A 27,450-nucleotide genomic window follows, 5' to 3' on the forward strand; every position below is an offset into this window, starting at 1 on the left:
AAAGATGTTTCGCCCTGCACAGGGCCAAAGATCAACAAAGCACACGATGAAATGTTTGAGTGGTGAGATAAAAGAACTCTCTCCCTCTTTTATATGGCTTATCACTGCTATTTGTGACAAGAACAGAAAGCCGATGAATGGGAATTCAGCAGAAAAAAACAATGGGTCATACACATGATCGCAGCTTATACATGAGTCAGAAGGTTGTGTAATTGATTTGTGTTAGGAGTTTGGAAATGTGTAGAGAAGGATAATAGAAACCTAGCATAGAATAAACAGAAATTAATAAACATTCATGGTCTCTATAACAGAAGCCCAGAATATAGATTGAAATGTCGATAACATAATAAGGTTGTAAGTTTAGGGTAGAAATGAGGACTCCATTGGAATCTGTAACAGAGAGTATTTATATTTCTTCCTGACCAAAAAAAAAACCTTGAGCATATTTGATCCATGTTTAGAAATTTGTGGAAGGTCACAATGATGGAATAATCAGGGAATGAGGAAGCAATGAAAAGATGCTTTTTAATGATGGAACAATATAAACTGGTTTGTGACTTACATAGTTAATCTTGGCAATAACGATAATAGATCTCTTTTACCCACAATTACAATGACAGTGGGAATCAAAATGATTTATTTTGGGAAAAAATTAAAGGAATCTAGATCATAGGGTTATATACTATGCTTTATTTAGTCAAGATATTAAATTTATTGTTATTATTTATAATGCCCAGAGTTGGAAATTAGAGACAAAATCAAATTAAAACAAAAATGTACTAACTTTACCATGAAACATTTATTAAGGCAGGTAGCATGAGCACCAATGCAGAGACACTTTGGTCTTAGTAAGAACCAGCAGTGGGTTACGGTGGGCAAGAACAAAGATATATATAAAAAAATGCTATCTCCCAATGCAAGTCAAACACAATGGGTATGTAAAAGTAGAAAAGGATAACAAAAGGAAATTCATAAAGACAAACACAATGTTTAACAATGGACAGAAGAGGAAGAAAACACAAATTTGATGGAATGACTGAGAAATGAAGAAGAACATGGAGGCAGCACTGAAAATAGACTGGATATCACCACAGGAAAAAAAGAAAGGTCATTAACAATCAATGGCACAGAATGTCAGGTAGAAGCTGAAAGCTGGGCTGCTGAGTTTCACAGTCGGAGGTCACAGGAGTCACTTGCCAGAGCAATTCTGTACACTGGGGACTGTGTCTAATGAAGGGAGATACTGAGAATTGACACCCAGGCACCAAGGAATACTGTATCTTGACACGACGTATTGGCAATATCGTATTGTAAGTCCCATTAATTTTTAAGGAATTATGCATGGAAAAATCAAATGAATACAAATATTGAGATGGAGTGATGAAGGAATGAATACTAATCCCCTTCCATTCTAATTCTGACATCAATATTCCAAATCATGCATCCTGGGTAGCTCAACATTGAATTTTAATTTTTATCTTGAGCTCGGTTTTCCTTTTGGCAGCTTGACAGCTAAACTTGAAAGGGTCCCAAGACCTCAGTAGGTATCATCTAGACAGATGGTCAAGGTACAATGAAATTCTGTATCATATTTTTTTCCTAGATGTCTTTAAAACCAAATGGTGTCATTAGAATGTTAAGCTTATTCAGCACTTCAGAACCAGGCTAGTCAAGGTGTTTGAAATGGTTTCTTTAGTCTTCAGTTTATTTGGGAGGAAAGATGACAAAGTGATACAACGATGATAGAAGAAAATGGAACAGCCAAAAGACAGATTTCTGATGGATCTAAAATTACTGATTTGGAGAGAGCAATAATCTTTTAAATATTTATCTTTTGTTCTTACTAAGACCACACAAAGATAAGGCGATGGGAGGTAACATCATTTAGGATATTGCTATAAATCAAACATTATTTAATGAGGTAGCAAAAAATATACCTATACTTATTTATATAATTAATGAAAGAATTAATTATTCTGATGAGCAACATCATAGGATGTAAATTTCAAGTGGTGATAACATATGTCAAGACAGGCACAGAGGTAGATTGGAATTCACAATGAAACGTGAGTCCTTTGGAAAACAGCAAATGTTAGTAATAGCTAGTCACGAAGTGTACTTCTTTTTATAAGAAATTAAAGAATCTCTAGCATAAAAGCCACTCACCTAGCTCTTCATTTTCAATGACTTCAAATGTAGCCCAAACATCACCTTTAGTAGGAACAATATTTTTTATTGCTAATATGTCACTAGTTAACTCTTCCGCTTCCATTACAGGAGATATCTGTAAAAGAAGAAGCATGTTTTCAATGATGTCTGACATAGAAACAGTTTTGTGCTAGGGCAATCAGGTTCCCCATCTCATGATTCTCCAAGCAATGAAAACATGACAGTGAGATTTTTCTCCACAAAATATATTGCAGTATAAAGTTAAAGAGATATTGTAATATAGAAACATTGGGGATTGGGGGGAATTATTTTTCTTAAATTAGGTCCCTCATACAAGATAAACCAAGTCTCTCTCTCCCTCTCTCCCTCTCTCCCTCTCTCTCTCTCTCTCTCTCTCTCTCTCTCTCTCTCTCTCTCTCTCCCCCTCTTTGACACACACACACAAACACACACACACTATCACACTATCAGATAAGTCATATAATTTACTCACAGCAAAACTTGTCATTTGCCTTTCTATAATCAAGTGTATAGAGTCACTTGTTTTATTCAGCATGGACACTAAATAATATGAAGATGATTAAACAGTATCTGCCATGCCAAGAAGCCCCAGGGTTTTGGTGTTTGTGGTATAAACTGCAAAGCCAAGTGACAGATGGTGGCATACCAACATACAGAGTGCATTTCAGGATTCAGTAGAATCTGCAGTGCCAGCCTGGGGCCCAGATCCACAAGCATCTCAAAGTCAGAGGTCACTGTATGAGCATATCACATTTTTAGGGACTTCTGGGGTTTCTGAGGTCTTTCCAATTTTTACTGTCTATTATTTAAAAACAACAGGGTTTTCTTTAGTTAGAATTTACTGATAATGTTGAACAGCAGACATATTAACAATTAGAAAATTACAACTGCAACATAAGTCTGCAAGAATATTGTAACTTAAAAATCTGTTAAAATTCTCATCAGTTCATATTGTGTGGGTGTGTGTGTATGTGTGTGTGTGTGTGTGTGTGTGCACGCGCGTGCGTGCGTGCACGTACCATTATACATGACTGGCTTGTTCTATCTTCATGAAATTTGGGGTTTAATTTATAAAATAATTAACTATACAATGAAGCATATTACTTTTCCATTTAGAGAAGCATAAAGAATTGTAAACTTACATTGGATCTCAGTATCCAGTAAAAGTGAAGAACATAAAACAATGGAAACAGCAAGTGAACAATTCCATGATGCCTCAAATCGGCGTGGCCCTACATATTTTTAAACTTATTGTATTATTTATTACTTATTTATTACTTAATTATTTATATCATTATTTTATTATGTTTTGGGTTTGGATGCTTTTCCTGAATGTATGTTTGTATCACTTGATAGCCTGATGCCCACTGAGGTAAGAAGAGGGTTTCAGATTTACTAGAACTGGAGTAACAGACAGTGTGAGCTAACATGTGGGTTCTAGGAAGCAAACTACAGTCACATAGAAGAACATCCATGTCTCCTAACTGATGAGCCACTTCTGCAGTCCTGGAAAGAATTTTTAAAGAAGAAATATAGCCCGCCCTTTTTTTTTTGGTTTTTCAAGACTGGGTTTCTCTGTATTGTTTTGGAGGCTGTCCTGGAACTTGCTCTGTAGACCAGGCTGGCCTCAAACTCACAGAGATCTGCCTGCCTCTGCCTCCTGAGTGCTTGAATTAAAGGTGTGTGCCACAAATGCCAGCTTAATATAGGCCTTTCTTAAAGGACTAAAACTGAGTGAAAAAAATGAAATATGTGAAGTAGTTAGCAGGAAGGGCCTTGAACTCCACATGCAGGAAACATATTAATTTATGGAATGCAAACAGTAGTGTAATGAACCCAGGTCTGTGGTGTGCCCCTAATGTCTCTTAGCTCCTATTTTCCATTCCCTAAGATTTGGTATACCATCTGTCTACAGGGCGTGAGGTCAAAATCAATAGTATAAATATAGAAACTTGATTTTTCAGTTGAAGCTATGTGCAAAAGTCACTGATTATTTGATCATTGCTATATAGCTTGCTATTGCTGTTCTGCTTTTTGGTATTATTTAGAATTACATAATCTTTTATTTTAAGACAGTGAGAAAATATGAGAACTTTGCATATTAATAAAACTTAATTAGAAAGACAAAATTAAAACATGCTTTTAAAGAGTATATGTATTCTTGTTATACATATGTATATATATATTTATATTTACACACATGCAGAGTTAAATCATGTATCCTATCTCTTCTAGCATTATCAATAGACTTTTTCTGGGTGACTTAGTCTGCCATTTAATTTGTAATAGTTTTTCATATCCATTATAACAACAGTCACACATTCAGCCTAAGAACTATGCTGAGATAACTGAAGAGAAAAGTGCCCCCCAAGAGATCTGATCATAGACTCTATGATTATGCTCTAGCTACACATCCTAAACAAGGCAGCTAATGACATGTAGTCACCATAAATAACCACTGGAATTACCTAAGTTAATAGTCACACTATATTTAGCATCCTTAGAGTTTAAAAGAGATAATGAAGTGAATTTCTGTTACACAGAAGGATGTATACTAATTACACAGGAGAAAAGAGGATCTTAGCATGATAGAACACAGGCAGGCACTGCTACTGTCCCTAAAGAGAAGTAGTTACTAAAGACAATATTAAGAAAATTATCTATTTTTAACTTAGCTCAAAGAAAAGGAAGAGTTATCTAATATTTAAGTTTAAATGTTAGAATATAAGAAATGAGATTGGGCATTTTTTTGTTTTGTTTTACGAGACAGGGTTTCTCTGTATTGTTTTAGAGGCTGTCGGTCCAGCCTGGCCTCGAACTTACAGAGGTCCACCTGCCTCTGCCTCCCGAGTGCTGGGATTAAAGGCGTGTGCCACCACCGCCCGGCTGAGAGTGGGCATTAATAATACTAAAATAGATACTTAATAAACAGCAGTTTGTAAAACAATTTGCTATGTGCTTACATACTTTTAGATTAATGAGTCATCCCATCAATGACACAATATTAGTAGTGCAATTTTTCCTCATTTTATAATTAAGAAAATGGAGGCTGAAGCAGAATAAATAATTTGCCTCATGTTAAAATTATAGGGAGGGGAGAAGCAAGTCCTTGAGTACAGTTTATTTCCTAGCATATAGAAAAATCTTAACTAATGCACAGATGATGCTATCTTCCAAATAATTAAAATACTAAACTTCTCAGGAAAGATCAATATTGTTGTCACTCACTGTCTGACCTGAAGAAAACCTAAAATACAAAATATGCTGGAAAATATGTCAGTGAACATCAGCTCTTAGGATTCCAACAGTACCCTTTACACTGTTCCTTAGTACTCACCCGAATTATAATACTACAGTCAGGTTCCTTCCTTTCTACAAATACTTCTATTAACAAGTCTCCAGCCTGGGACACCTAGAAAGGGCAGATGTGAAGAAAGCACATGTAAGTATGTCACAAAAAACACAGACACAATACCTATGAGAGCTACAACACGTTTGTCGCACTTCTCAAAAAATGTACACCAATGAAATTAACTCAATTCCTCTGTTAATTGTTGTTAGGTATGTATTTCAAAATACATTGATTACAGACAAGAGGGTCTAAAGCTTAGACGAAACAATTGGTACAGATAGCAACAACATTCACACTCTGATTTTTTTTATGCCATGGTTAAGGCCTTAGTAGCTTCAAATACTGAAGCAGTGACTCTAGGATAGATGTAGACTGCATTTAACAACAGTTTAGGAACCAGAGAATATGTAAAGCTCTTAATCTATGTAGATATAATCTTAAAAGACAAAATATGCCTTGGTAAATTTTCATGCAGCTGACACATGCAAACTCTAAATGGGGAGGAGCATTACCTCAAGCTGAACTAAAATTATAAACAGGAAAAGTTATTTAGCAAGAAAAGTAAGAGTAAAATAATAGGATAAGTAAGACAAGCATGGCGAGGTTCAGTTTTTATTATCCCTGCTGAAGCATTTAACAATGCTTATTTGGGTCACTACATGCCCAAACAGAGACGAAGTGAAAAGTTACAAGGAAAAAGGAAAATGACAGACTGCACAGTGTAGATGAACAGAATAAAATAGAGACCAAAGAATAAAATCAAAATATAAAATCATAATTTGTAAAGCCCTTTCTTCAGAAATCCCCTATATAAGCACTGAAAACATCTGTCACCAATAATTTAAAGAAATTCTCAGATATAATCATTCTGATGTTAAATTTTCCTTAGCATAAAAGTCTAAAATCTAATGAGTAAGAAAATTGAAAATGTACAGGGGGGATAGACTGGAATGTACTTTGAAGAACTATTCTCAGGTATTTTGTCAGCGTATGCACAGAACATCTTATTTACAACTTTTCTTTCTCAGTTTTGGCTTTACATATGATGTCTAGGGGAAAAGATAGCTAACATTTTTGCTTTTCACTCCTTGTATAAACATCACAGCAAGAAGAAAACATTTTAAAAACTGAAAAGGCAAACACAAAAAACACACAGCATAGACAAACAAGTAGCTCAGTAGTTAAGTAATTAAGTAGCTGAGAATTAAAACAAGACAGAAACACTCAGCAAATACTCCAAAACAGGGCTTTAAACAGACTGAAGCAAGACTCAAGCAGCAATAACCATTTTCGACATTATTCTCATTATCTTTCTCAATTTATTTTACATATAACTGTTTTATTTATGATAAGTCCAAGGTATCCAAGACCTTCTTCTTTGTTGTGCAATGTAAGCAGATACTCCAGCAATAACAATATAGGCTAGATGGCCAAAGACTTCCTTTCAGGCTCACCATCCCTCATTTCAGGACTGAAATACATCCACACTGAATTGTAAACACTGACAACAAGTCAGATTATTTTTAGTTTAGTGTTATAGCTAACTCCTCTGGAAGTTGTATTAATTACTTTCAGTTAAAATGGAGGGAATAATTTGTTAAGTAATTAATAGCATAGCATTAGTTCGAGGGTAATCTAAGCATGCGCTCATCTGCTTCATGTTGACTGATAGCTGCAGTGATTCCTTTAATTAGAAGCAGACATTTCAGTACTGATGCAAACTTTGGGTCTGACTAATAAGCAGGAATTTGCCTCATTATCTGAGTGTAATTATGAACACAGTACATTTGACCCATTTCTATTATTTACAGTGAAATCCTGAATCCATTATCATTTCTAGTTACCAGAAGATGATTAATGATCAACCTTAAGACGTCCCAGTGAATTCATCAAAAAAGGGAAGGCACCCTGGAAAAGCACAGTGCACCCTGAACACACAAATCCAATGTAATGTGACTAGGAAAGCAGGACAGAATTTAGAAGAGCAGACTTCAGACAAAAGTTAGTATGTGTTACACAGGTCACCTTAGAAACCTTCTCATTAGTACAATCATCTGAGAGCATGCAGAGTAGAAGCATGTAAGAAATCATTTACATTTCCATAATCATAAGGAAGAAAATCATTATTCTGTGGGATTTTAGCCTAGTATTTCTTTGGCTTTAAATGCTTCCTTTGCAATCCACTGGCATAGCCAATAGTGCTTCGTTTTTAGTAAATAGTAATCATGGCTTTCTTAACATTGAAGGTTACATTAATAAGGTCTGCATATACGCATCAGGTTTCAGAGCTGCTCCAGTCTTATCAGTCTCTTTCACTTTGCTTTGAATAGGAACTTGAACACACACACAAATGTTATTTACAAACGTTTTTGTCTTTAAGTCTTTAGAGACTAACTCTTACTACTCACTTGAGTGTCTTTCCACTTGGTTATAAAGCTATTTTCTATGTCCATTTGTTTGACTTGGTCTTCTTTAACCTGTTTAAAATATAATTTGGGATATTCTAATAATGCAGAGTACACAGAGCAAGAGTGCTCTTTCTCACCTAACTCCTCAGGAATTTAAATAACAGCAAACTGCAAAGAGACCAGGATGGTGATCATTATCACCATCTTGATCACATGAGCCCTACAATTTGGGCAGCATGAAGCCAACGGAACAGAGCCTCATAGGGCTCAGAATACGCTTTGACAATGTCAATTCAGACTGTAGAGATTACTCATGGAAAACCATAGAGATTTACAAGCACAGGTTCCCACAGACGGTTTCTGAAAGTGCTTGCAGGTGAGAAATAAGACTCATCACTCAAATATAAATATTCCTTAATGACTTATTAAACTTTTAGTTCAGTAACTAAACCATTTAGCTTTATTAAAATAGTAAAGAGAGCATGTAAAGCCACTTTTATTTTTGTGTATCTCAGCATCAGATCATTTCAAAGCTGCTGTTGATCAAAACATGAAAACACTAGAAAAAAAGGAGGAAATGAGAAAGAGACCAAAGCACAATTAAAAGGCAGTTCTGAAATGAACTCCCCTAGAAATTGAAGTACATACTATTATATTACTAAAATCATTCATTTTCCTATGATAAGCAATACTGTCCCACTCTTTGGCATATACCCAAAGGACACTTAAATCTACCACAATGACATTTGCACAACTATGTTCGCGGCAGATTTATTCATAAAAGCCAGAAATTGAAAAAAAAAAAACTTAGATCTCCCTCAACTGAAGATTGGATAAAGGAAATGTGGTACATATATCACATGGAGCATTACTCAACTGTTAAAATAAAAAGACAGGTAAATGGATGGTGCAAACATGGTGTATACTCATTTATATGTTGATATTAGCTGTGAGGAATGTATAGTAATGCTACAATCCACACAACCAGAGAGGCTAAGTAACAAGCAGGGCTCAAGGGGGGAATGCATGAATTTCCCTAGGAAGGGAAAACAGAATAGATTTTAATAGAATTCTTAGGTGGACTGGGAACAGGTAAGGATGGGAACAGAAGGAATCAGGTGTCAGGGGAGAAAAGAGGAAGAGAAAGTGTAATTAGGAGGCATTTAGGGGCAAATTTGAAACCTAGCATGATGGAAACTTCCTGGAATCTACGAGGGTGACCACAGGGAAGATGCCTAGTAATGGAGGATATGGAGCCTGATCCTTTCCTGAACAGGCAAGGGTTCCAGTAGAGGGTCTGGCATAACAGCCTAGCTACAAAACCTTCAGCCTACAATTTGTTCTGCCTGTAAGGTATTCTGGGAGTAAAAGTGGCACAGAAACTGTTGGAGTGGACAACCACTGACCTGTCCAACTTGAGAACCACACCTGACATTGCCTGCAGGGCCAGAAACCAGAAGCTGGATAACCCAGAGACCTAGGATAGAATCAAACACTACTGGCGGGTTAAAAAAGAAAAAGTCAATGAAATGATTCCTAATGATATTCTGCTATACTTGTAGACAGAGAGGCATAATCATCATCAGAGAGGCTTTATCCTGAGAGGGGGGTGTTCAGCTTAAGAGGGGGAGGAAGGATTATAGGACCCAGAGGGTTCAAGGATATCATAAGTATATGGCTCACAGAATCAGCTAGCCAGAACCCACAACATCTTATAGAGACTAAAAAGATAATCAAGGTGCCTTGATGGGTCTGACCTAAGTTCTCCAAATATATGTTATGGCTGTGTAGCTTGTTGTTCTTGTAGGAATCCCAACAGTGGGAATGGGGTTGTCTCTGACTCTTTTGCCTCCATTATGATCCTTTTCCTCTTACTGTGTTGCCTCATCCAGCACTGATAGGAGTAAGTGCCTAGCCTTATTATTATGCCATGTTTGGTTGATATTAATGAGAGTCCTACTCTTTTCTGAAGAGAAATGCAAGAGGGGTAGATCTGGAGGAGAGGAGAGGTTGGGAGGGAAGGAGGGAGGTGAAACAGTAGTCAGGATGCAATATGTGAGGAAAGAATAAATAAACTAATTAAAAAATAATAGTAGCAAAAATACATAATTCTCAAGATGATTAAATGGTCCTGCCAACTCATCTGGTTTCATCTGGCACATCTGTTTCCACAGAATACAAGAAAGTATCAGTTGAGCGAGCTCTGAACCACACTGGACCAAAGAGGGGATGTAAGAGTTATTTACACAGTGGAAGGGACTTTTCCCCAGAATTAGTAAGGCCTGATCTTATCTCCTATATTTTATCTTCCTTAAACAATAAAACCATTCCAGTTCTAATAGTTTACTAAAGAACATAAAAATACTCACTTCAGAGAACCACAAACTGAAAAGTGAAATAAACACAAGTGAGGACTCAACAAAAGCCGTAAGATAATGCTCCATAATTCTCCTCCAACTGAAGCACAGTATTTTTTTAAAGGTGATTTCAATAGCAGCATTTAACAGGCTTTTGTTGATCACAGAATTTGTTACTCATAACTTCACACCTCTCAGCAGACATACTTAATGCATATACACAGTGAACAGAAAACACACACACAAGCCCTGTAAATAGTATGCTGTCCAACAGACAACAGATGGTGAAAATTCTTAAAAGCTGCTACATTTAAATAAATGGTTACTGTTTTAAAATCCAATTATATCTAAAATCTTCAAAACAAACTGTCCTTCGTGGTCTCTATTTTTAAGTATTCACAAGGACCCGAGTAACATTCTGAAATAGGCACCATGTTCTGCAAGCTGTGGTGACTAATCCATTGGAAAAGGGGGAAGATTTAGAATTCTTACCTCAAATATTTCAACGTAATTATTAATTAGATCTTCAATTACATTGACTTCTTCGCTAGTTTGTCCCTTAGTTTGAAATAAGCAGGATGAAAAGACCAATGCCAAGTTATGAGCATTCATGTGATTGATTTCTGAGCATTTCTGAACCCTGTTATGGGAAAGTATATCTCATTATGACATACTTGTATTCACGAATTTCATAGAAATGTAAGTTAAAATCCTCAGTTACCATTTATCACTTTCAAACACACACACACACACACACACACACACACACAGAGTATGAAGCTCTTCAAAACAAAATGTTCAGTAGGGATTTAAAGACACTTACAGTCTAGTTAAGAGTAGAAGCAAAACTACTGTTGAAAGGAGCAGTGGTATTTGGTGCTCTGAGACTGACTGCACACAAACAGTTGCAATCAATGGACACCAACCACCTTCCCAGAGCACAAAAATGTGTGAGTCCTGTTTGGAAATGATGTACGCAGCTGCATCATAATGAAATAAGGGGAAGGGCAAGAAGTCAAGATACTACAGGCTCTACAGGGACTTCCTGAACTTGTAATAAGAGGTTCCCAGTCAGAGGCTGCATTTTCCACCAAGTGTACCATCACTTAGGTACATATATTCTTTAGCTTCTCAGCAGAGCCAAGACAACTATTTTCCCCTGGACAGAACAAAATACAAATGGTTCTTTATGGCAAGTCCTTTCACAACAGGTGTTCATCTAGTTATTCAAAACAGATATCATTGCATCTCAAAAAACAAAAGCATAATTTAAAAATGCTGCCCTCCTCATGTTAGAAATTACTAAGAATAGCTTCATTTTATTGTTTATTAATGTGTTTTATTTTATTTTATGAGTACTTACCTACGTGTTTGTATGCGCACCATGCATGTACCTGGTGCCCACGCAGAGCTGAAGGGGCATTGAATCTCTAGGAACTTAATATACAGATGATTTTTGAGCTGCCATATGTGTGCTGAAAATGGAATTTGAGCCCCCAAATGAACAGTAAGTGATCTTAATTGCTAAGGTATCTCTTCACACTCCCAAAGCCTTTCTCAAATAAATAGATATTGACAAATAAATTAATTCTTCTACTAACCTTTGGATATTGTAAAAGGTACTTTAAACATTCACTCATATAAGTTAAAAGTGCATCACTATGGCAGTCACCTCCACAAGGGGGACTTACAAGGATAAAACTGTCAAGGAGAATTACAAATACAAGTGCCTCGTTCATGATCTCTATTGAGTTTTCACAAACTGAATATAGGCCAGCTACATGATTCTTGACTTAATTACATTGCAAAAACCACACACACACACACACACACACACACACACACACACACACACACACACACACACACCATGAGAGAACAGACTGTTTCTGACTGAGAGAGGTGCTCCTGCGTATATAGAACATAGACTCTACGAGATGCATGCAAAAAAAGTAGTAAACATAGTAGTAATATATATGATAATGTCAGAAATCCATAATAAAATGCAAAATTGCATAGCAGAGATTAGATAAAGAAATGGCAGTCATCATGGGTGATTTACAAGATGGGAAAGGAACTTGAATTTAATAAAGGAAGAGGTAACAACTGCAAGGACTCCTTCAAACCATTTCTGCACTTTTATCACACTAGACTGTAAATATCTAGAAAACTTATCTCTGGGTCTCCCTTTTCCTAGAATCTCAGTAAGAGGCTTGCTTTAATCACTTTGTAGTGCATAATGAATACATGGTGAGTGGAATTAAGTGGTTGCTACTAATGGCAGAACCGAGTTGTTATCCAGGGCAGGTATTGGATTAGAAGCTTTATCAATCTGACAGCATCCAAGGTGACTCCTCACATTTTTGATTACATTACTCAATTCCTGAGTTTCTTGAGCTATCCCTCTGGGACCTCTTTACTTATCAATAAACTTAGTTTTCCTAATTATCTTAATTTCTGGAATAAACTGTGTGTGTTTTCTTTACTTCTTGGTACTGAGATGTTATTGTTTCCCAGTATTTCATATCTAGCCTTCTGATAGTCTTACTTACTCTGCCCTTCTCATCTGAGTCCAGGAAAATCTTTCCTAATTAGTGTTCCCTGTCTCTTGCCAAGTGTTACCTTTATAGCACATAGTATGCTAAGTCAGATTATGCCAGTCATTCCTTATAACATCCAGATAGTTTTGCATTCTTACAAAGCCTGCCATAACCTCCTGTCAGGCAGCTACTCTGGTCACTTATTATTCCTGTGTCTCAGAAGGTAACATTCCACCCAGGTATTGGGTCTTTTGCTTGCAAGCTAGTTTACACAAGGTCTATTGTGGTCAGGATGTTCCTGAACTCCTGGGTTCAAGCAATTTTTCTTTACAAGCTTCCTAGTAGCTGCGACCACTGTGTTTTTTGTTTGTTTGTTTGTTTTGTTTTGTTTTGGTTTTGGTTTTTACGAGACAGGGTTTCTCTGTATTGTTTTGGAGGCTATCGGTCCAGCCCGGGCTCGAACTCACAGAGATCCGCCTGCCTCTGCCTCCCGAGTGCTGGGATTAAAGGCGTGCGCCACCACCGCCCAGGCAACTGTGTTTTCTATCCAGTTCTTATGTCTCTTTAGCACTGAAGAATTGTCTGAACTGCAGGCTTTTTTGGGCGTCAACATATATTGACTCCTTCATTTTCTCTTACTTCTAAGATTATACATTAAATTTTATTCTAGCATCTCATATAGTTATCTGTATGACACAATATGAATATATGTTTTATAGGTTTTGCCGATAGCTCACTATGGAATCTCACTTAACATATAAAATCCCAACCACCAGAAGAAAAAACAAACCTGGGAGATAAACAAAAACCCTAAAAATCAGTTTTATGGTATTCTAAGATCTGTAAGTCTTCAAGTAAGACTTGAAAGTCCAGCTACACAACTTTAAGTTTCAAAGACAATGGCATACTGACGGGGTCATGCTTTAAAATGCTCTGAAGCTTCAGGCATCCACCTACCTGTAAAGGTGTTCAATTATAGCTGCCAGTGTCGCTCTGTTGACCCCCGGAAGAGTGCGGATGAATGCTCTGTATTTTTCAGTTCTTACCTTCTCATCTTGTATATCTAGGGAGAAAATTCTTTACATTTAAACTAGTCATTTATATTGTAGACATATCATTCAATATTATTTTTAAATAAAAATTATAAGCATATAAAAGATGCAATCAGGTATCAAGAGAAAATATTCAAATAAAAAAATTTCCTCAATATATGTTTTTATTTAAATTAGAAACACAAATGCTTCACATGTCAATCCCAGCTCCCTCTCTCACCCCTCCTCCCTTGTTCCTCCATCAGTCCCCTCCAGCCCCCCCCCAATCCCCATACCATTTCCCAGGGAGGGTGAGGCCCTCCTTGGGGGGATCTCCAGAGTCTGCCATTTCATCCAGGGCAGGACCTAGGCCCTTCCCCATGTGTCCTCTATTTGGAATGGTCTTCAAAGTTTATTTGTAAGCCATGGTTAAACACTGATCTACTACCCAAGGCCCCAGAGATTTCTGAGGCCGCCTCACTGACACTACATTCATGGATTCTAGATCATTCCCCTGTTGGCCTCTCAGCCATCAGTCTGGGGTTCAAACTTTTAACACAATTGCCTGTAATTGTAAAAAACAAAGTATTTAAACAACATCACACAATCATATATTATAATTCTCATAATCTGTAATTTAAAATTAAGCACATTCAAAATGGGAGGGCAACAGGATTTTTTTCCCTTTAATATAGCCTATTTTATGTACTTTTACATCTTAACAGAAATACAGTCAACAAATTATTCAAATCTCAGTATACATTGAAAAGCTAAGCCTGCCAAACATATATTGTATCTGGCTATAGAGGGATTTCATCAATTATATTTGAAAATGATATTTCTGACCCCTTTTACTTATGAAATCCTAAAAGTCTTTCCAAAGCTATGAGACATCCCAGAACTATGAACTGAACTATTCATGTGATCTACATAAGGAGCCAATTACCAGCCAGGCTACCTTCAAATCTCAGATAAAGCAAAAGGACGATGTGGAGAGGTGATGAACACCATTAATACCATAGTTCAGATTCAGAAAATAATGGTCCTTGTGCCTTTGTCAGGAAAAGAAATTAATCAGACCATCAAAAGACAAATGAGAAAGGATTGTCCTTTCTCCTTTTAACTCAAGAAGACACTTCTGTAGAGTAACTGAGACCTGAGTACTTTCCATATTGTAGAATTCAGATGGATTACAATGCCAATTCAGTCCAAACTACCAGCTGACACAGTACCAACCACTCTTCAGAGCAACAACTTTTGCTGACTCTGCCATTACTCTTTTGGTTCAATGGCCAGTGACCTCTGAAAGCAAGGTGTTTCCATTTCCTGCTTAGTCCTCCCTAGTTACTACATAAGAAAAGCCAGGGACATTCTAAAGATTCTTTAAATGTATGCAGTCACTTGAAAAGTTCCCTAAGTTCTCACAGTGATGCAGGAACTGTGACATACTTCAAAGTACATTCCTATTCAAACTCACAAGTGTTTGTATTATCTTGGAATAACAAATAATTCTAAACTTACTGGTGACTTGGATATTTTCCCTTCCTGCTTTTCTGAGTCATCTGTTCCTTTTATAGATCTCATGTGTAGTTTCAATGAGCCCAAGAGACAACACTTGCATTTTAATACTATAATTCAGATTTAGGAATTAATGGACTTTGTGCCTTTTTCAGGAAAAGAAATTAAGTTGTATATGTGCTATCACAATCCACAGTCTTTGTGAATTCTCTGTGTATCATTCTGTTTTTGTTTATATTGAGACAGAGAAAGACCCGAAGAGAGAATACATGAAGTTGAGTGGGTAGGGAGGTAGAGAAGACCAGGGAAGAATGGGAAATGGAAAAGAATATAATCAAAATATATTATCTAAATTATTCAATTATCAATACCATAGCAGGAAAATCTTGGGATTATAATTCTTGTGTAGTACCTAAGCCCAACTTGACTATCAACACATGGATGACAGTGTTTGGCAGAATTGCCAGCTCTTGTGTATTATGTGATGACATAATATTATGGAAACTTTAGATGATCCTGATACTGAAATAAAGGTAAAATGCACACAAAAAATGTGATTAGAACTACAACTTTGTACCACAGTCTCCACTATACAGAACATGCAAAATGTAACATTTCAATTTAACAATTATGGGGAAAATACTGTATTACATCAGTAAAAAACAAGAAAATTTAAAAAATAATTATAAAGAATAATTCAGATATTTTAATAGTGTTCTTAGAATCTCCATGATTTTACAAATACTTAATATGCTACTATAAGAATTATTTGGGTTTTTCTGTTGATTTCTATTGTTTGCTGGTTTTTCCAGACAGGGTTTCTCTGGGTAGCCCTAGCAGTACTGGAACCTTCTTTGTAGGCTGGCCTCAAACTCATAGAGATTCATATTCTTCTGCCTCTAGAGTACTAGGATAAAAGGTATGTGCCACCATGCCTGGCTTACTACAAGAATTCTTAGCTTCAATTGAGCCAGACCCTATAAGGTCACACAAAGTCTAAGGTGAGACCCAAAGTTATGCATTCAGAAATGGCTAGGTGAGGCATATTGTGTCTAAAAGCAAAAGACCTGCAGGTTTTTCAAAGATGTCTCTAAGAGATATCTCAAATATTTATCAACAAGTCAAAAATGAAAACTTTACTTTCTGAAAAAGTCTTGACACTTGCTAAACACCTCTTCTGGGTTAACTGACAACAGTAAAGACTTCTCAGTTACAGACAATTTTAGCAAAAACTTATTGGCTCTCTATTTCTTGATGAATAATTTTACACGAAAACAAATTTTATTTATCTTTAAATCTTTAAAATGAGTATCGTATCATAGGAAAACTGGTCTTATGGAGACATAATAAGTAATGACATAGTTTCCATCTCAGGAAATTATATTGTTATCTCTTCTTGAGATTATAGTTAACCTTTTTGACTAGAGAAATACTTGGAAGCAAATCAAAAACTACCTTCTGAGTTAGGTAGTTAAATTACAAACACTACACTTTTAGTTGCAATTCTATTCTCTTCTTGCTGATATTACTAAGGGCTATTGTGGAAAATGAAAAACTGCCATAAATTTGTGACTTGATTTCAAAATCAGACCCTTTAAACATACTAGTTGTTTAAAGTTGAAAGACATGGCCAAATTCAAGAGCCATTTTCCAAAGTTTTTTCAGAATAAGATTGTATATATAGGAAATGCCTGTGATATTATGGCATATAAAAAGTTAAAAATTAAAAACAAACTATAAAGATTGAAAATAAGCATTTTGAAAACACTTCAGACACATGAAAAATGCTAGTGAATTACTAAAAAATACATATATTGCTTACAAGTATGGAATAAAAACTATAAAACAGAAAAAGGAAAAATATTAAATGATTACAATGTTATTATCCTTGTATGGCTTCAACAAAGGAGCTAGTTTTAATTAAAGTTTCATTTTATTCATTTGGTTTTTCAAGACAGGATTTCTCTGTGTAGCCTTGGCTGTCCTGGAATGTACTCTGTAGACCAGGTTGTCTTCAAACTCACAGAGATCCACCTGCCTCTGCTTCCCAGGTTCTGGGATTAAAGGTATTTGCCACCACTGCCTAGATTTAGTTTTAATTAATGCATGTAAAAAATTTTTAGTAGAAGTAGCATGACCTAATAAAGAATTTAAATAACCATTGGTCTATTAATATATTCATCCACTAAGATTCCATATGGAGTAACTTTACCTTATTATGTGGATTCCCTAGAAAATGATAAAAATTTTGTCAGTTATATTAATAAGAGGTAGAGTAAATGACAAGAGAAACAAACAACTGTTCAGTAGTTTTCAGAGACTTAAAAGAAAACTCTGAGTATTAAATTAGAAGGCAGGCATGATGTCCTGACTCAAGGGTATTACCTAATGTGGAGACCCAGTATGGATAGAGCTCCTTTGTGAGAAGCGCATCATCAATGTCAGACAGAAAACTCTTCAGCACGCTCGTCACATCTTCAAGTTGATGCTTTCCAGCTCGCAACTTAACACTCCTGGCATCCTTTTTGAAACTCTCCAGGAGTTCACTTATGTGTGAAGAATCACCATTCTTTTGATAAATGTGTTTGCATCCTAACCCTGTAATAAAAATGTAGAAAGTTCTATGAGAAATGTCTGTAGCCATTCTATTTTGATATCTTAGGAACAGAACAGATTCTTCCATGGGGATCATGAACAAAATAAGTCATCAGACATAAGGTTAAAGACCTTGCAACCCTCAGTTTTAAATTTGAATCCTACAAATAGACCACCAGATCCCCAGCCTCAGCTAACCTCCCACAGGTCTCCCTCCAGTTCTCCATATTATCCTTTTCAAAGGTATTTTTACCTGATGGTGAATTTCTCCATATTCTCAGAAAACAAGCTTGCCTACATTTGGAAGAATAGTATAAAACTAGGGTATATATTCCTCATATTCTCAACAAATATTTTGTCTGTTGTTTTTGCTGTGTCTACCTATACCATTGCCCAATGTTTCCAGCTCATTGTCTCATAAAAGTCAAAGTAGGGATTAGTGGCAGAATGTGGGTGGAAAACGATGGTGGTAGTGATACACACAAACAAAAGCTTTGGGTCCTCCCCAAATCTTTCTCCATGTGAAACCAAGATAAATTCAAGGTCCTTTTTCTATGTGCTCATATTCCTGTACAATCTCCAAAGGGAACCTCCTGTATTTGGAACACTGTTATTAAGCATATCAATGGTATTATCTAGATGCCCTTCAGTTTTAGGATAATGACACCACCTGCAGCACATGACAGCCCTCAGAACCTGCTGAAACATTCTGCTAATTTTATGGCTTTGCATGGAATCATGACCTTACATGTATTTTTCTCTCTGTCTAGGACTATTTTCCCAGTGTTCTGTTCATGGGGCTCTTCCAGTCTCACTTGTAGTCTCTTTTTTTCCACATTAGAAAATTCTCCGGGTAGACCTTCCCTCCTTATCATCCCATATATGGTTTACCTGTTTTTACCTGGATTTTAAGTCTTAAAATTTCTACACACACACACACACACACACACACACACACACACACACACACACACACAGAGTCATATATACACAGAGATAGACACATATACCAGTCATAATCTCATAGGAAATCATAAAAACCTAAAGGAATTGATTTTTTGCTCCATTCATCAGCTTCCCTTCCAATCATATTTTTAAATTCCTCTCCCTAACCTCAATGGATGGGTTTACTTTTTCCTTACCTTAAGTCAAGTCAGAATCATTGTAACTAACTTCATTAAATTTGGCAAAAAAATTCACTCTTCTTTCTGTTTATATGCTATTGTCTATGTCTTAATTTCCTCATTACATTATATAGCTCCTGCCCCTGTTCTGCAGATCAATTTGTCCTCACAAAGTTGATGATGTGATACTATATAGGTGTGTTAGTCTTATTGTCAGAAGCCTAACAATCTAGATGCAATTTTCCTAATGCCTGCAGAGAAAACTTACACAATTTTATAATGATGCATTAAAAACCTACCAGAGCTGGTCTAATCTCATGCCTCTTGTATATATCCTTTCCTTGAACACTACACTCTGGGCACACTGAACTACACACACATTTTCCTAAACAGGCAAACATGAAGCTATCTATTATACACCCTCTACTCTGTAGGAAACTTCCATGCACACTATAAAACCATGAGCCTCTCTACTACAGAATCTTATGCCCCAAGATGTTACTATCTCCCCATGTGCCTATTTCTGAACCATCAATGTATGAGCCCCTAGAAGCCAAGGAATCAAAAATTAAGTCTTGATTTCTTTTCACAACCGACCGGAACATGACATGGGAAAACTCAAAAGGCACTTGGTGAATGACTACTAACTGAAAAGATAAATAAATTCGACAAATTAATTTTAGCTATGTGCCTGAGACACAACAGTCCATGCTGAGGGTATTACTAATACCAAGGAATTAAACAACTTCAGCAGCTTCTTGCTCCAAGCTTGGAATCTTGAATTTGGTCCAATGGACCCATAGGCAAATTGTCCTCTGGCTTATATACACTTATGTGCTGTGGCACACGCGTACGCACACACACACACACACACACACACTCACTATTTAAAAGTATTGAATATCATTTTATATAAATTGAAATAACTTCCTCTAAGAATTCATTACTATACACGATTTAAAGATTAAATCCATAATACATTTTGAACTTGGTAAGGTTCAAAATATTAACATGAAGATCACAGAAAATCGTCCTTTATATTTTAATACAGAGCCTAAGACATTCAAAATAATTGCTACTGTAGAGAGACTCTGAGGCAAATACTTGCATCCTGTGAGCACTGTGCAGCATCCAAGTTCCTATCAAACTTTTATGCTAGTGCACAGAACATAAAGGTTTATATTCTACTACAGTTTAAACAATTAAGGCTTTATTACATTAAAGCAGAAATTAATACACTTTGCGTTAGTTATAAAGCTCTTAAAACATATAAAACATAACAGATATAGTTGAAATAACCTAGGGCTTAATGATTTTAAATTCAAATAAACACCGCAGGGAAACTTGTGATTTCCCCAGAGAAACTTTCAAATTGGTTATACTAGAACTATCTGTGTTACTGTAATCATTTATCAGATTAAAAAGATGCTATGCCACTATGAAACTAATGTGAGGTGAAAGTTCCCTGTGAGCTTATACCCTTGCTAGCACAGTACATGCCCCTCACATCCCTGTGAAATGCAGCCAAGCTAACATGGATGAGCACACTATATGAAGACAACCATTTGGAGTTCTCAAACATAAAGAGAACTACAGCTGTTAAGAAATATGTTAGCTCACTATGGAAGCAAAAAAGAAAAGCCCTGTAATAAGGTCCACACACATGATTATTTGAATAGCCTTGGCATACATAGAGCATGAACAATCAATACTGAATATATCCAAGGGGAACTGCTCACTCTAGCTGCATGCTTAACAACACAATATTTTTACTACATTTTTCTCCCTATTTGTGTCTCCTTTTCAAGTTAAAACACCCCCAAAAACCTATAATATTAAGAGACTAGAAAGCTAATACAACTTCAAAAATACTATCATTTTATTCTTTTCTACATCTTTTTTTTGCATAAGGACATTTATCCATCTGTGAAAAGGTAAAAAACACATTATAACCAAAATGCATATCAAGGAATATATGAGCAGTAGAGCACTAGTCTGGCTTGCACAAGGCCCTGGATTTGAACCAAGAGCTGAATGAATGAATGAATACTTTCTATCTTTTATACACATCTTTTATACAAATGAGGTATGTACATATCATTTGTGGATCCATAATAATTTGAAAATAAATATGAAGATATAGATTACTTTATAAGTAAACTTTAAAAGCCTGCCCTAGCACATGAGAATTGACCAAGTAGGTATAGATAAAAACATTTTTGCTTGCTTATTGTTCATGAAAGTATCTGTAGCAAATGATCCAATCATTAAAATGAATGATCACCCTTAATATAAACTTCTGACTATTGTATGCTTAATGAAATAAACACAACATAGTTTTTGCTTACTAACAGAAAGGGCATCAATTTGCAGATTATGCTATAGCTTTTTTCTGATTTTTTTAATTTAAATTAGAAACAAGTTTGTTTTACTTGTCAATTCCAGTTCTCTCTCCCGCTCCTCCTACCCTGTCCCCCACTGATCCCCTATCCCATCCCCTTTCTGCTCCCCAGTGATCTTCAAAGTCTTTTACTATTTCTAAAAACTGTCACTTAAGCACAGTTAGTTACTCTTGGCTTTGTTCTCAAATTTTTACCAATAAAACCTGCCTTTACTATTTTTATATACATTTTATGCCATTTCGTTTAACGGGTTACGTAGCATCTTCATAGACATTAAACTAAGGCAGCTGTGAGAAATCATTACCTAGTGAAAATGAGTGTCCCTGCGAGGAGTGGGAGCAGTGACTGTGCTTTTAGTTCTCACTGGTGTCCTTACCAAAGGAAAAGGCACTGATTCGTTCCAACGGAGGAAGCACTTAGAAGCAGTAAGAAGGATACCCTAAGTTCTAGGAGTTGAATAAACATCCCGTGATACGTACCATACTGTGTAACAAATGCTATGCAGCTGTTCACAATAATGGGCACGTCATTTTTGCAGAGCTGCTGATCTTGTAATGCGTTACCATCTGTACCTGCTGCTTTTTCAATTGCAGTATGCCAGACTGTGAAATCCAACTTGGTATGCCCATGGATGTATAGCGTTCTGTGAAGTTTAAAAAGCACTTCATATTATAATTTTTCTTTACTTAAAATTACTCCCAACACAGATTACCCTAAACTCCACATAAATGTGATATTGTCTCACACATTATACAAACAAACAAACAAACAAGAAACCCTTTATTTTACCTTCTATCCACCAGTTGTCTCTCTGTCCCACATAGCAATAGAGGAAGCCATATCAATGCAGTCTTCCTTTTCCAACTTCCTAGCTCTCCAATTCCATCTCTAAATAACTTAATGAAAGCCACTGAGGTAAACAGTAATAGCACCTAGCACCATCACAAATGTCTGTTCTCTCTCTCTCTCTCTCTCTCTCTCTCTCTCTCTCTCTCTCTCTCTCTCTCTCTGTGTGTGTGTGTGTGTGTGTGTGTGTGTGTGTGTGTGTGTGTGTGTGTTTCCAGTTCCTGTGATCTGAAATATTCACCTTGTCTGCAGTTCTTCTCTGTTACTCCAGAACTTCCCCTCCCTTTGAGGTCACCAAAACACCTGGCAGAATTCTTTTCCTGATGCCCTCATTTTAGTCTCTACTCCTCACTATGACCAAATCATCATGTCAACAAGATGAGGCTAATGACAGCAGTTTGGGATAACTGTCATATCTTTAAACCTTTTGTTTTGTCAACAGAAGGGTCTTCATGAGCGTGGTCTATTTTTTCCACTCTGACTCTGTAACATCTCATCTTTGCCTGCACAGGTGCTTGCTCCCAGCCAATGATGTAACCCCAGTGAGGCTCCCAGATGCTTTCTCCCAGCCAATGATGTAACCCCAGTGAGGCTCTCAGGTACTTACTGATGTCTCTATAGGCAAGCAAAATTGTACTTTGGTCTCTGCCCAAGACTGATAGCTCTGGAATTTACTGATATGTATCTCCAAATGTTATTCTCAGTACAAAACATAAAGAATTAAATACCAATGCATCTCAAGTATATTTATTCTAAAGATACACTACTCAATTTTGGTTTTTAGCTAAGGTTTGGATATTTCACATTCAGCAACAGTAAGGGAAGAACAAGGTGATGAAATCTTGGGGCTTCTGTGGGAAGTCAGGGAGAAGGAATGAAATTGCTCACATTTCTGAACATCACTGCCTATCAGTTTAAAAGAAAAAGGAAATATACTACCCTTTTGTATTTTTTTCTCTCTTCTTGCAATGCTCTTCCAGGAAGACAAAGTAAACAACAGCATTCTAACACAACTCTGAAGTTGCAGGAATTAATTTTTGCTAGCCCTTGTGCTTATAAATCCTTGGCTCTTGCTTTCTGACATCTTCATCTATTGTTTTCATTTTCCACTCTACCACAACTTCCTGGACCCACAGATTCTGTAATTTTCTCTTTGAAGAATTCTGACAGTGGTCTAACAGTTTTGTAGACCTTTAGATTTTCCATGTAGTGTACATCATCGAAAGCATCCTACCTGAGTTTTTGTCTACATAAGATAGCACAGCTAATTATCTAAAAATCAGGAAAGCCTTTCATATATATGACTAGTTAAAATTCTGTTTTTTCTAAATTCAGGTAAATACTAATATTTTCTTGATTTTAATTTTAATAATTGTATGTCATAATTCAGTTGCCAGTATGACTTAAAATCCTCGAAAATCCAAGTGTAATTATTCTAGTAGTCCATGAAACAATCCAAAATGTACAAATGGTCCTTTAAGACCAATATAGCCCTGTTACTAACTCTGTGAATATTTCAAACTCTGATTTTTCCTTCTAGTCAGGAGAAATCCCACAATGGAAAGTTAGCTGTCTGCTTGTGAACTAGCCAGGGCTAGAACAAGTAATGACAAGTCAACTCTTGTGTCAACTTGTCAAACAGTGAATCTTAAAATATATCATCTACTGCAGCCCATGGGATGGTTGACATTTAACTGCATGGGTTCAACAACCTTCCATTCTGTTGCTTATTTAAACTCGAGACATACTTATTAAAGCATCATAAGACATTTCAATGTAAATGCTTACCAACATTTTAAATTTCAGTGTTACTAAGCTACCATTTCACATTCTGAATAAGAATTTCAGGTAAAAATTCAATTGTGTACTCAATATCTGAAAAAGTTATTTTCATAAACTCTGATCATAGCAGATTTGTATATTATAATTGACAATTTCTCAAAATAAATCTCAGTCATATAAAGATATTTTATTTTTAATAAGGAAGTTTGGTAGGCAGTTTTCTACAATATATAAATGAATTTTTGTTTATACTGGTTTGAGTCTAGTCAACTCAAATTAACCTGAAGTCTCTTGAAATAAGCAATCAATAAATCAGAGTGTATAAAAAAACAAATTTATCCATAAATACCTAAAGCAAATGCCATACACCGTAAGTATGACTTAAAAAGTGAATAGCCTAAGCATTTATAGAAAAATTAAAACTTCATGTCCTCGGCAAAATACAGATATCAATCATTAAAGAATAACACATGCAAAAATTGCAAGAGACAATATGCATAAACTAGTTTAGCAATCATATATATACATATATATGTATATACATATACATGATTAACAATCATGTCAAAAATTTTCCAAGTATTAAAATGCAACTAAAGAGTATGTAAAAAGACAAAGTATTTTATATATGGCACAGATATTCTGAAAAGACATTTGCCAAAATGTACAAAGAAACTTAACATGTATATTTTGACAATTCCCAAGCACAAGACTCTGCAACAAGCACATAATTTGAAGTGAAGTCAAAAATCTGTTTCTGTCCCTCTGGCATGCATGTGTGCTTGGCACTAATCATATTTACTAGAGCATCTGAAAAACGGACATAAGCTTAGATCTGCCAAATTTGGGAAAGGTCAACTGACTTGGAATACATTATCCTACATATCTGGATAATGTGTGTACAGAACAAAGAATATGTCATTACACCCATGTATAAATTCTGAAGTATAAATTCTGTCATATTTCCCCAAACATCAAACTGTCTCTAGTTAGAAAACTCATGAATATTTTGTCTCTCTCTTCCTCTATGGTCCTGTTTTAAAAAGCTGTAAGAAACAAATGATATAAATCAAAGTATTCACTCATTACTTACAGTCCAGCCATGTGGGACAGACTTCTGAAGCATGTCACCTGTGTTCTGCACTGAGCTTTGAACCGGAAAAAGGGAAATCTGTCTGCCAGCTCTTCATTTATGAAAAGCAAACTAAAGCATAGAAGGTATTTGTTTGAGGCCCAAGGATGAGGAAGGACTGGGAAGCTAGGTTTTTATTCATTTATTTTCATTTTGAGAATTTTATACATGCATATAATCTGTTCTGATGAAATTGTCCCCCTTTTCTCCCCTAAAATTTCTCCTCTACCCACCCTGCCATCACTTTTCACTCCCACCCTCATATTGTCTTTCATTTAAACCCACTGAGTCCGCTGAGTGCTGCCCATATGTGCATGGATATAGAGCCATCTACTGGAGATGGTTCGCCTCTCAGGACCCACACCTCAGAAAAACTGACTCCATCTCCCTTTGCAGTCAGCAACTGCCAAGAATACCTTTCTAAATCTGCCAACTATCACCTAGTCCATGATCCTGTGCTCAAGAAATGAAAACCTAAATTCTTGGTCTTCAGTTCCAAGATATGCTCGTTACAGAAATAGCATTAATGACACTTCTTCTTAGTCTTTTTATGACAGAATCACAAAACATGATTTTCTGAAGAAGCTGGATCAAAGACAGCACTGGAAGGGGCCTGGAACTTGATCTAATGGAACACAGTAAGATCTATTTCTCTTCATTTAAAGGATAATCAAACCAGGTATGGTCGTGTAAGCCTTCAATCCCAGAACTCAGGAAAGAGAAGTAGACAGAACTCCCTGAGTTCAAAGATGGCCTGATCTCCACAGAGAATTATCATGTCTTCAAGAGAGAGAAAGACAGAAAGACAGACACAGAGAGAGATAGGCAGACAGAGTCAGAGGAAGTGTATATTCTGCCTTGCAAAGTGTTTCATAGCTGCAAAGGATATGGCTCTAAGATACCTGGAAATGCCCGCTGCAGTTTTCTTTCTGCCTCCTAAGATACTCTCAAAGAAGAGCACATTAATCACCACAGCAGGCTTTTTGTGTCTAATGGGAAAAGATGAAACATTTTACTGCTATGAGTGACATTTGCTCATTAGATTTGTAATACACTCATTTTAATTGTGTGGTCAAAATGTTTTTACAAATGCATATTCCCATGCGACTTCTACCAAAATCAATAAGTAAAACATTTCCATCGTTTACAAAACTCCCACATAATTCTTTGTCGTGCATCCTTTCTTTTATCCATCGCGCACACACCCACACACACACAAATCACAAATCTTGTCAGTTCTCTATCATCATATATTAGACTCCTAGATGATCATTTCCTATAAAAGATAGACTATGCTGTTACACTATGGCATCTAGTTTCATTTAATCAGTAGAATACTCTTGAAATGTGGCTATATTGTATATTAGTATTCAATGCATAAGTGTACAACATACTTTGATTATACATTCACTCACTAGAGAACACCTATTCCCTTCCCACTCTTTGGTTTTAGAAACTGAGCTGACTTGAACCATTGTACTGTTATGGCTACATGTTGTAGTGTATTTTGAGTAAATATGCTAAAGCTAATTCGCTAGAATCTAGATTAAGTATACTTTAACTTTATTTTAAAAAATACTGTCACTGGGGAAATGACTCAGTGGATAAAGTGTTTTCCACATAAGTGAGGACCAAGTTAAGCAGTCATGTAAAAGGAAATAGGTATGGTGGCATAACTGACTCCTAAGAGGCAAGTATGTCAGATTCCTTAGCAAAATGGATAGATAGGCTAGCCAAATATTAGAGTTCCAGGCTCAGTCTGAGAAGCTGCCTCAGTAAATAAAGTCGAGAGGTATAAAGAAAGACATCCAAAGCTAACTTTTGTCCTCTACACACTCCAGCAACACATGTAAATGTATGTACCCACATACAATCAAATACACATATATAAGAGACATACATACACAAAAATAATCTGGCTAAATTATTTTCTAAATTGACTATTGTATTTTATGAGGATATCATAACCCTATTTAACCAATCCACTCACTGCTGTTTATATTAATTTTTCTAGTTACCAACTATTTGATTTTTGTCTCTTTTTCTTAATGTGTGTAGAACACGTTTTCTAACTTGAAGGACTGGTGGGGTTCAGACAAGGACTAGCTAGAACTTAATATATAACCTAGGCTGGCCTCTAAATCATAATCTTCCTGCCTTAGCCCTTGAGGTG

General features: G+C 36.1%; 1 protein-coding gene across 8 annotated transcripts in view; it reads right to left on the reverse strand.

Moving 5' to 3' along the window:
- Positions 1-27,450, reverse strand: part of Arap2 (ArfGAP with RhoGAP domain, ankyrin repeat and PH domain 2) — a 163,565-nt gene that overhangs the window by 31,023 nt on the left and 105,092 nt on the right. For 7 of the 8 annotated variants that reach the window (XM_005074391.4, XM_040747092.1, XM_040747090.1 and 4 more), the window contains 7 exons: positions 21,997-22,160; positions 17,782-17,994; positions 13,805-13,910; positions 10,800-10,947; positions 7,951-8,019; positions 5,528-5,602; positions 2,167-2,284 (listed from right to left, as the gene is read on the reverse strand). In XM_005074391.4, the coding sequence (XP_005074448.1) occupies positions 2,167-2,284; positions 5,528-5,602; positions 7,951-8,019; positions 10,800-10,947; positions 13,805-13,910; positions 17,782-17,994; positions 21,997-22,160 (893 nt within the window). The remainder of the gene's footprint in view (positions 1-2,166; positions 2,285-5,527; positions 5,603-7,950; positions 8,020-10,799; positions 10,948-13,804; positions 13,911-17,781; positions 17,995-21,996; positions 22,161-27,450) is intronic. The other variant, XM_040747094.1, reaches the window with a different exon arrangement.

This window comes from Mesocricetus auratus, unplaced genomic scaffold, assembly GCF_017639785.1.
Source record: "Mesocricetus auratus isolate SY011 unplaced genomic scaffold, BCM_Maur_2.0 Super-Scaffold_100006, whole genome shotgun sequence".
Classification (NCBI taxonomy): Eukaryota; Metazoa; Chordata; class Mammalia; order Rodentia; family Cricetidae; genus Mesocricetus; species Mesocricetus auratus.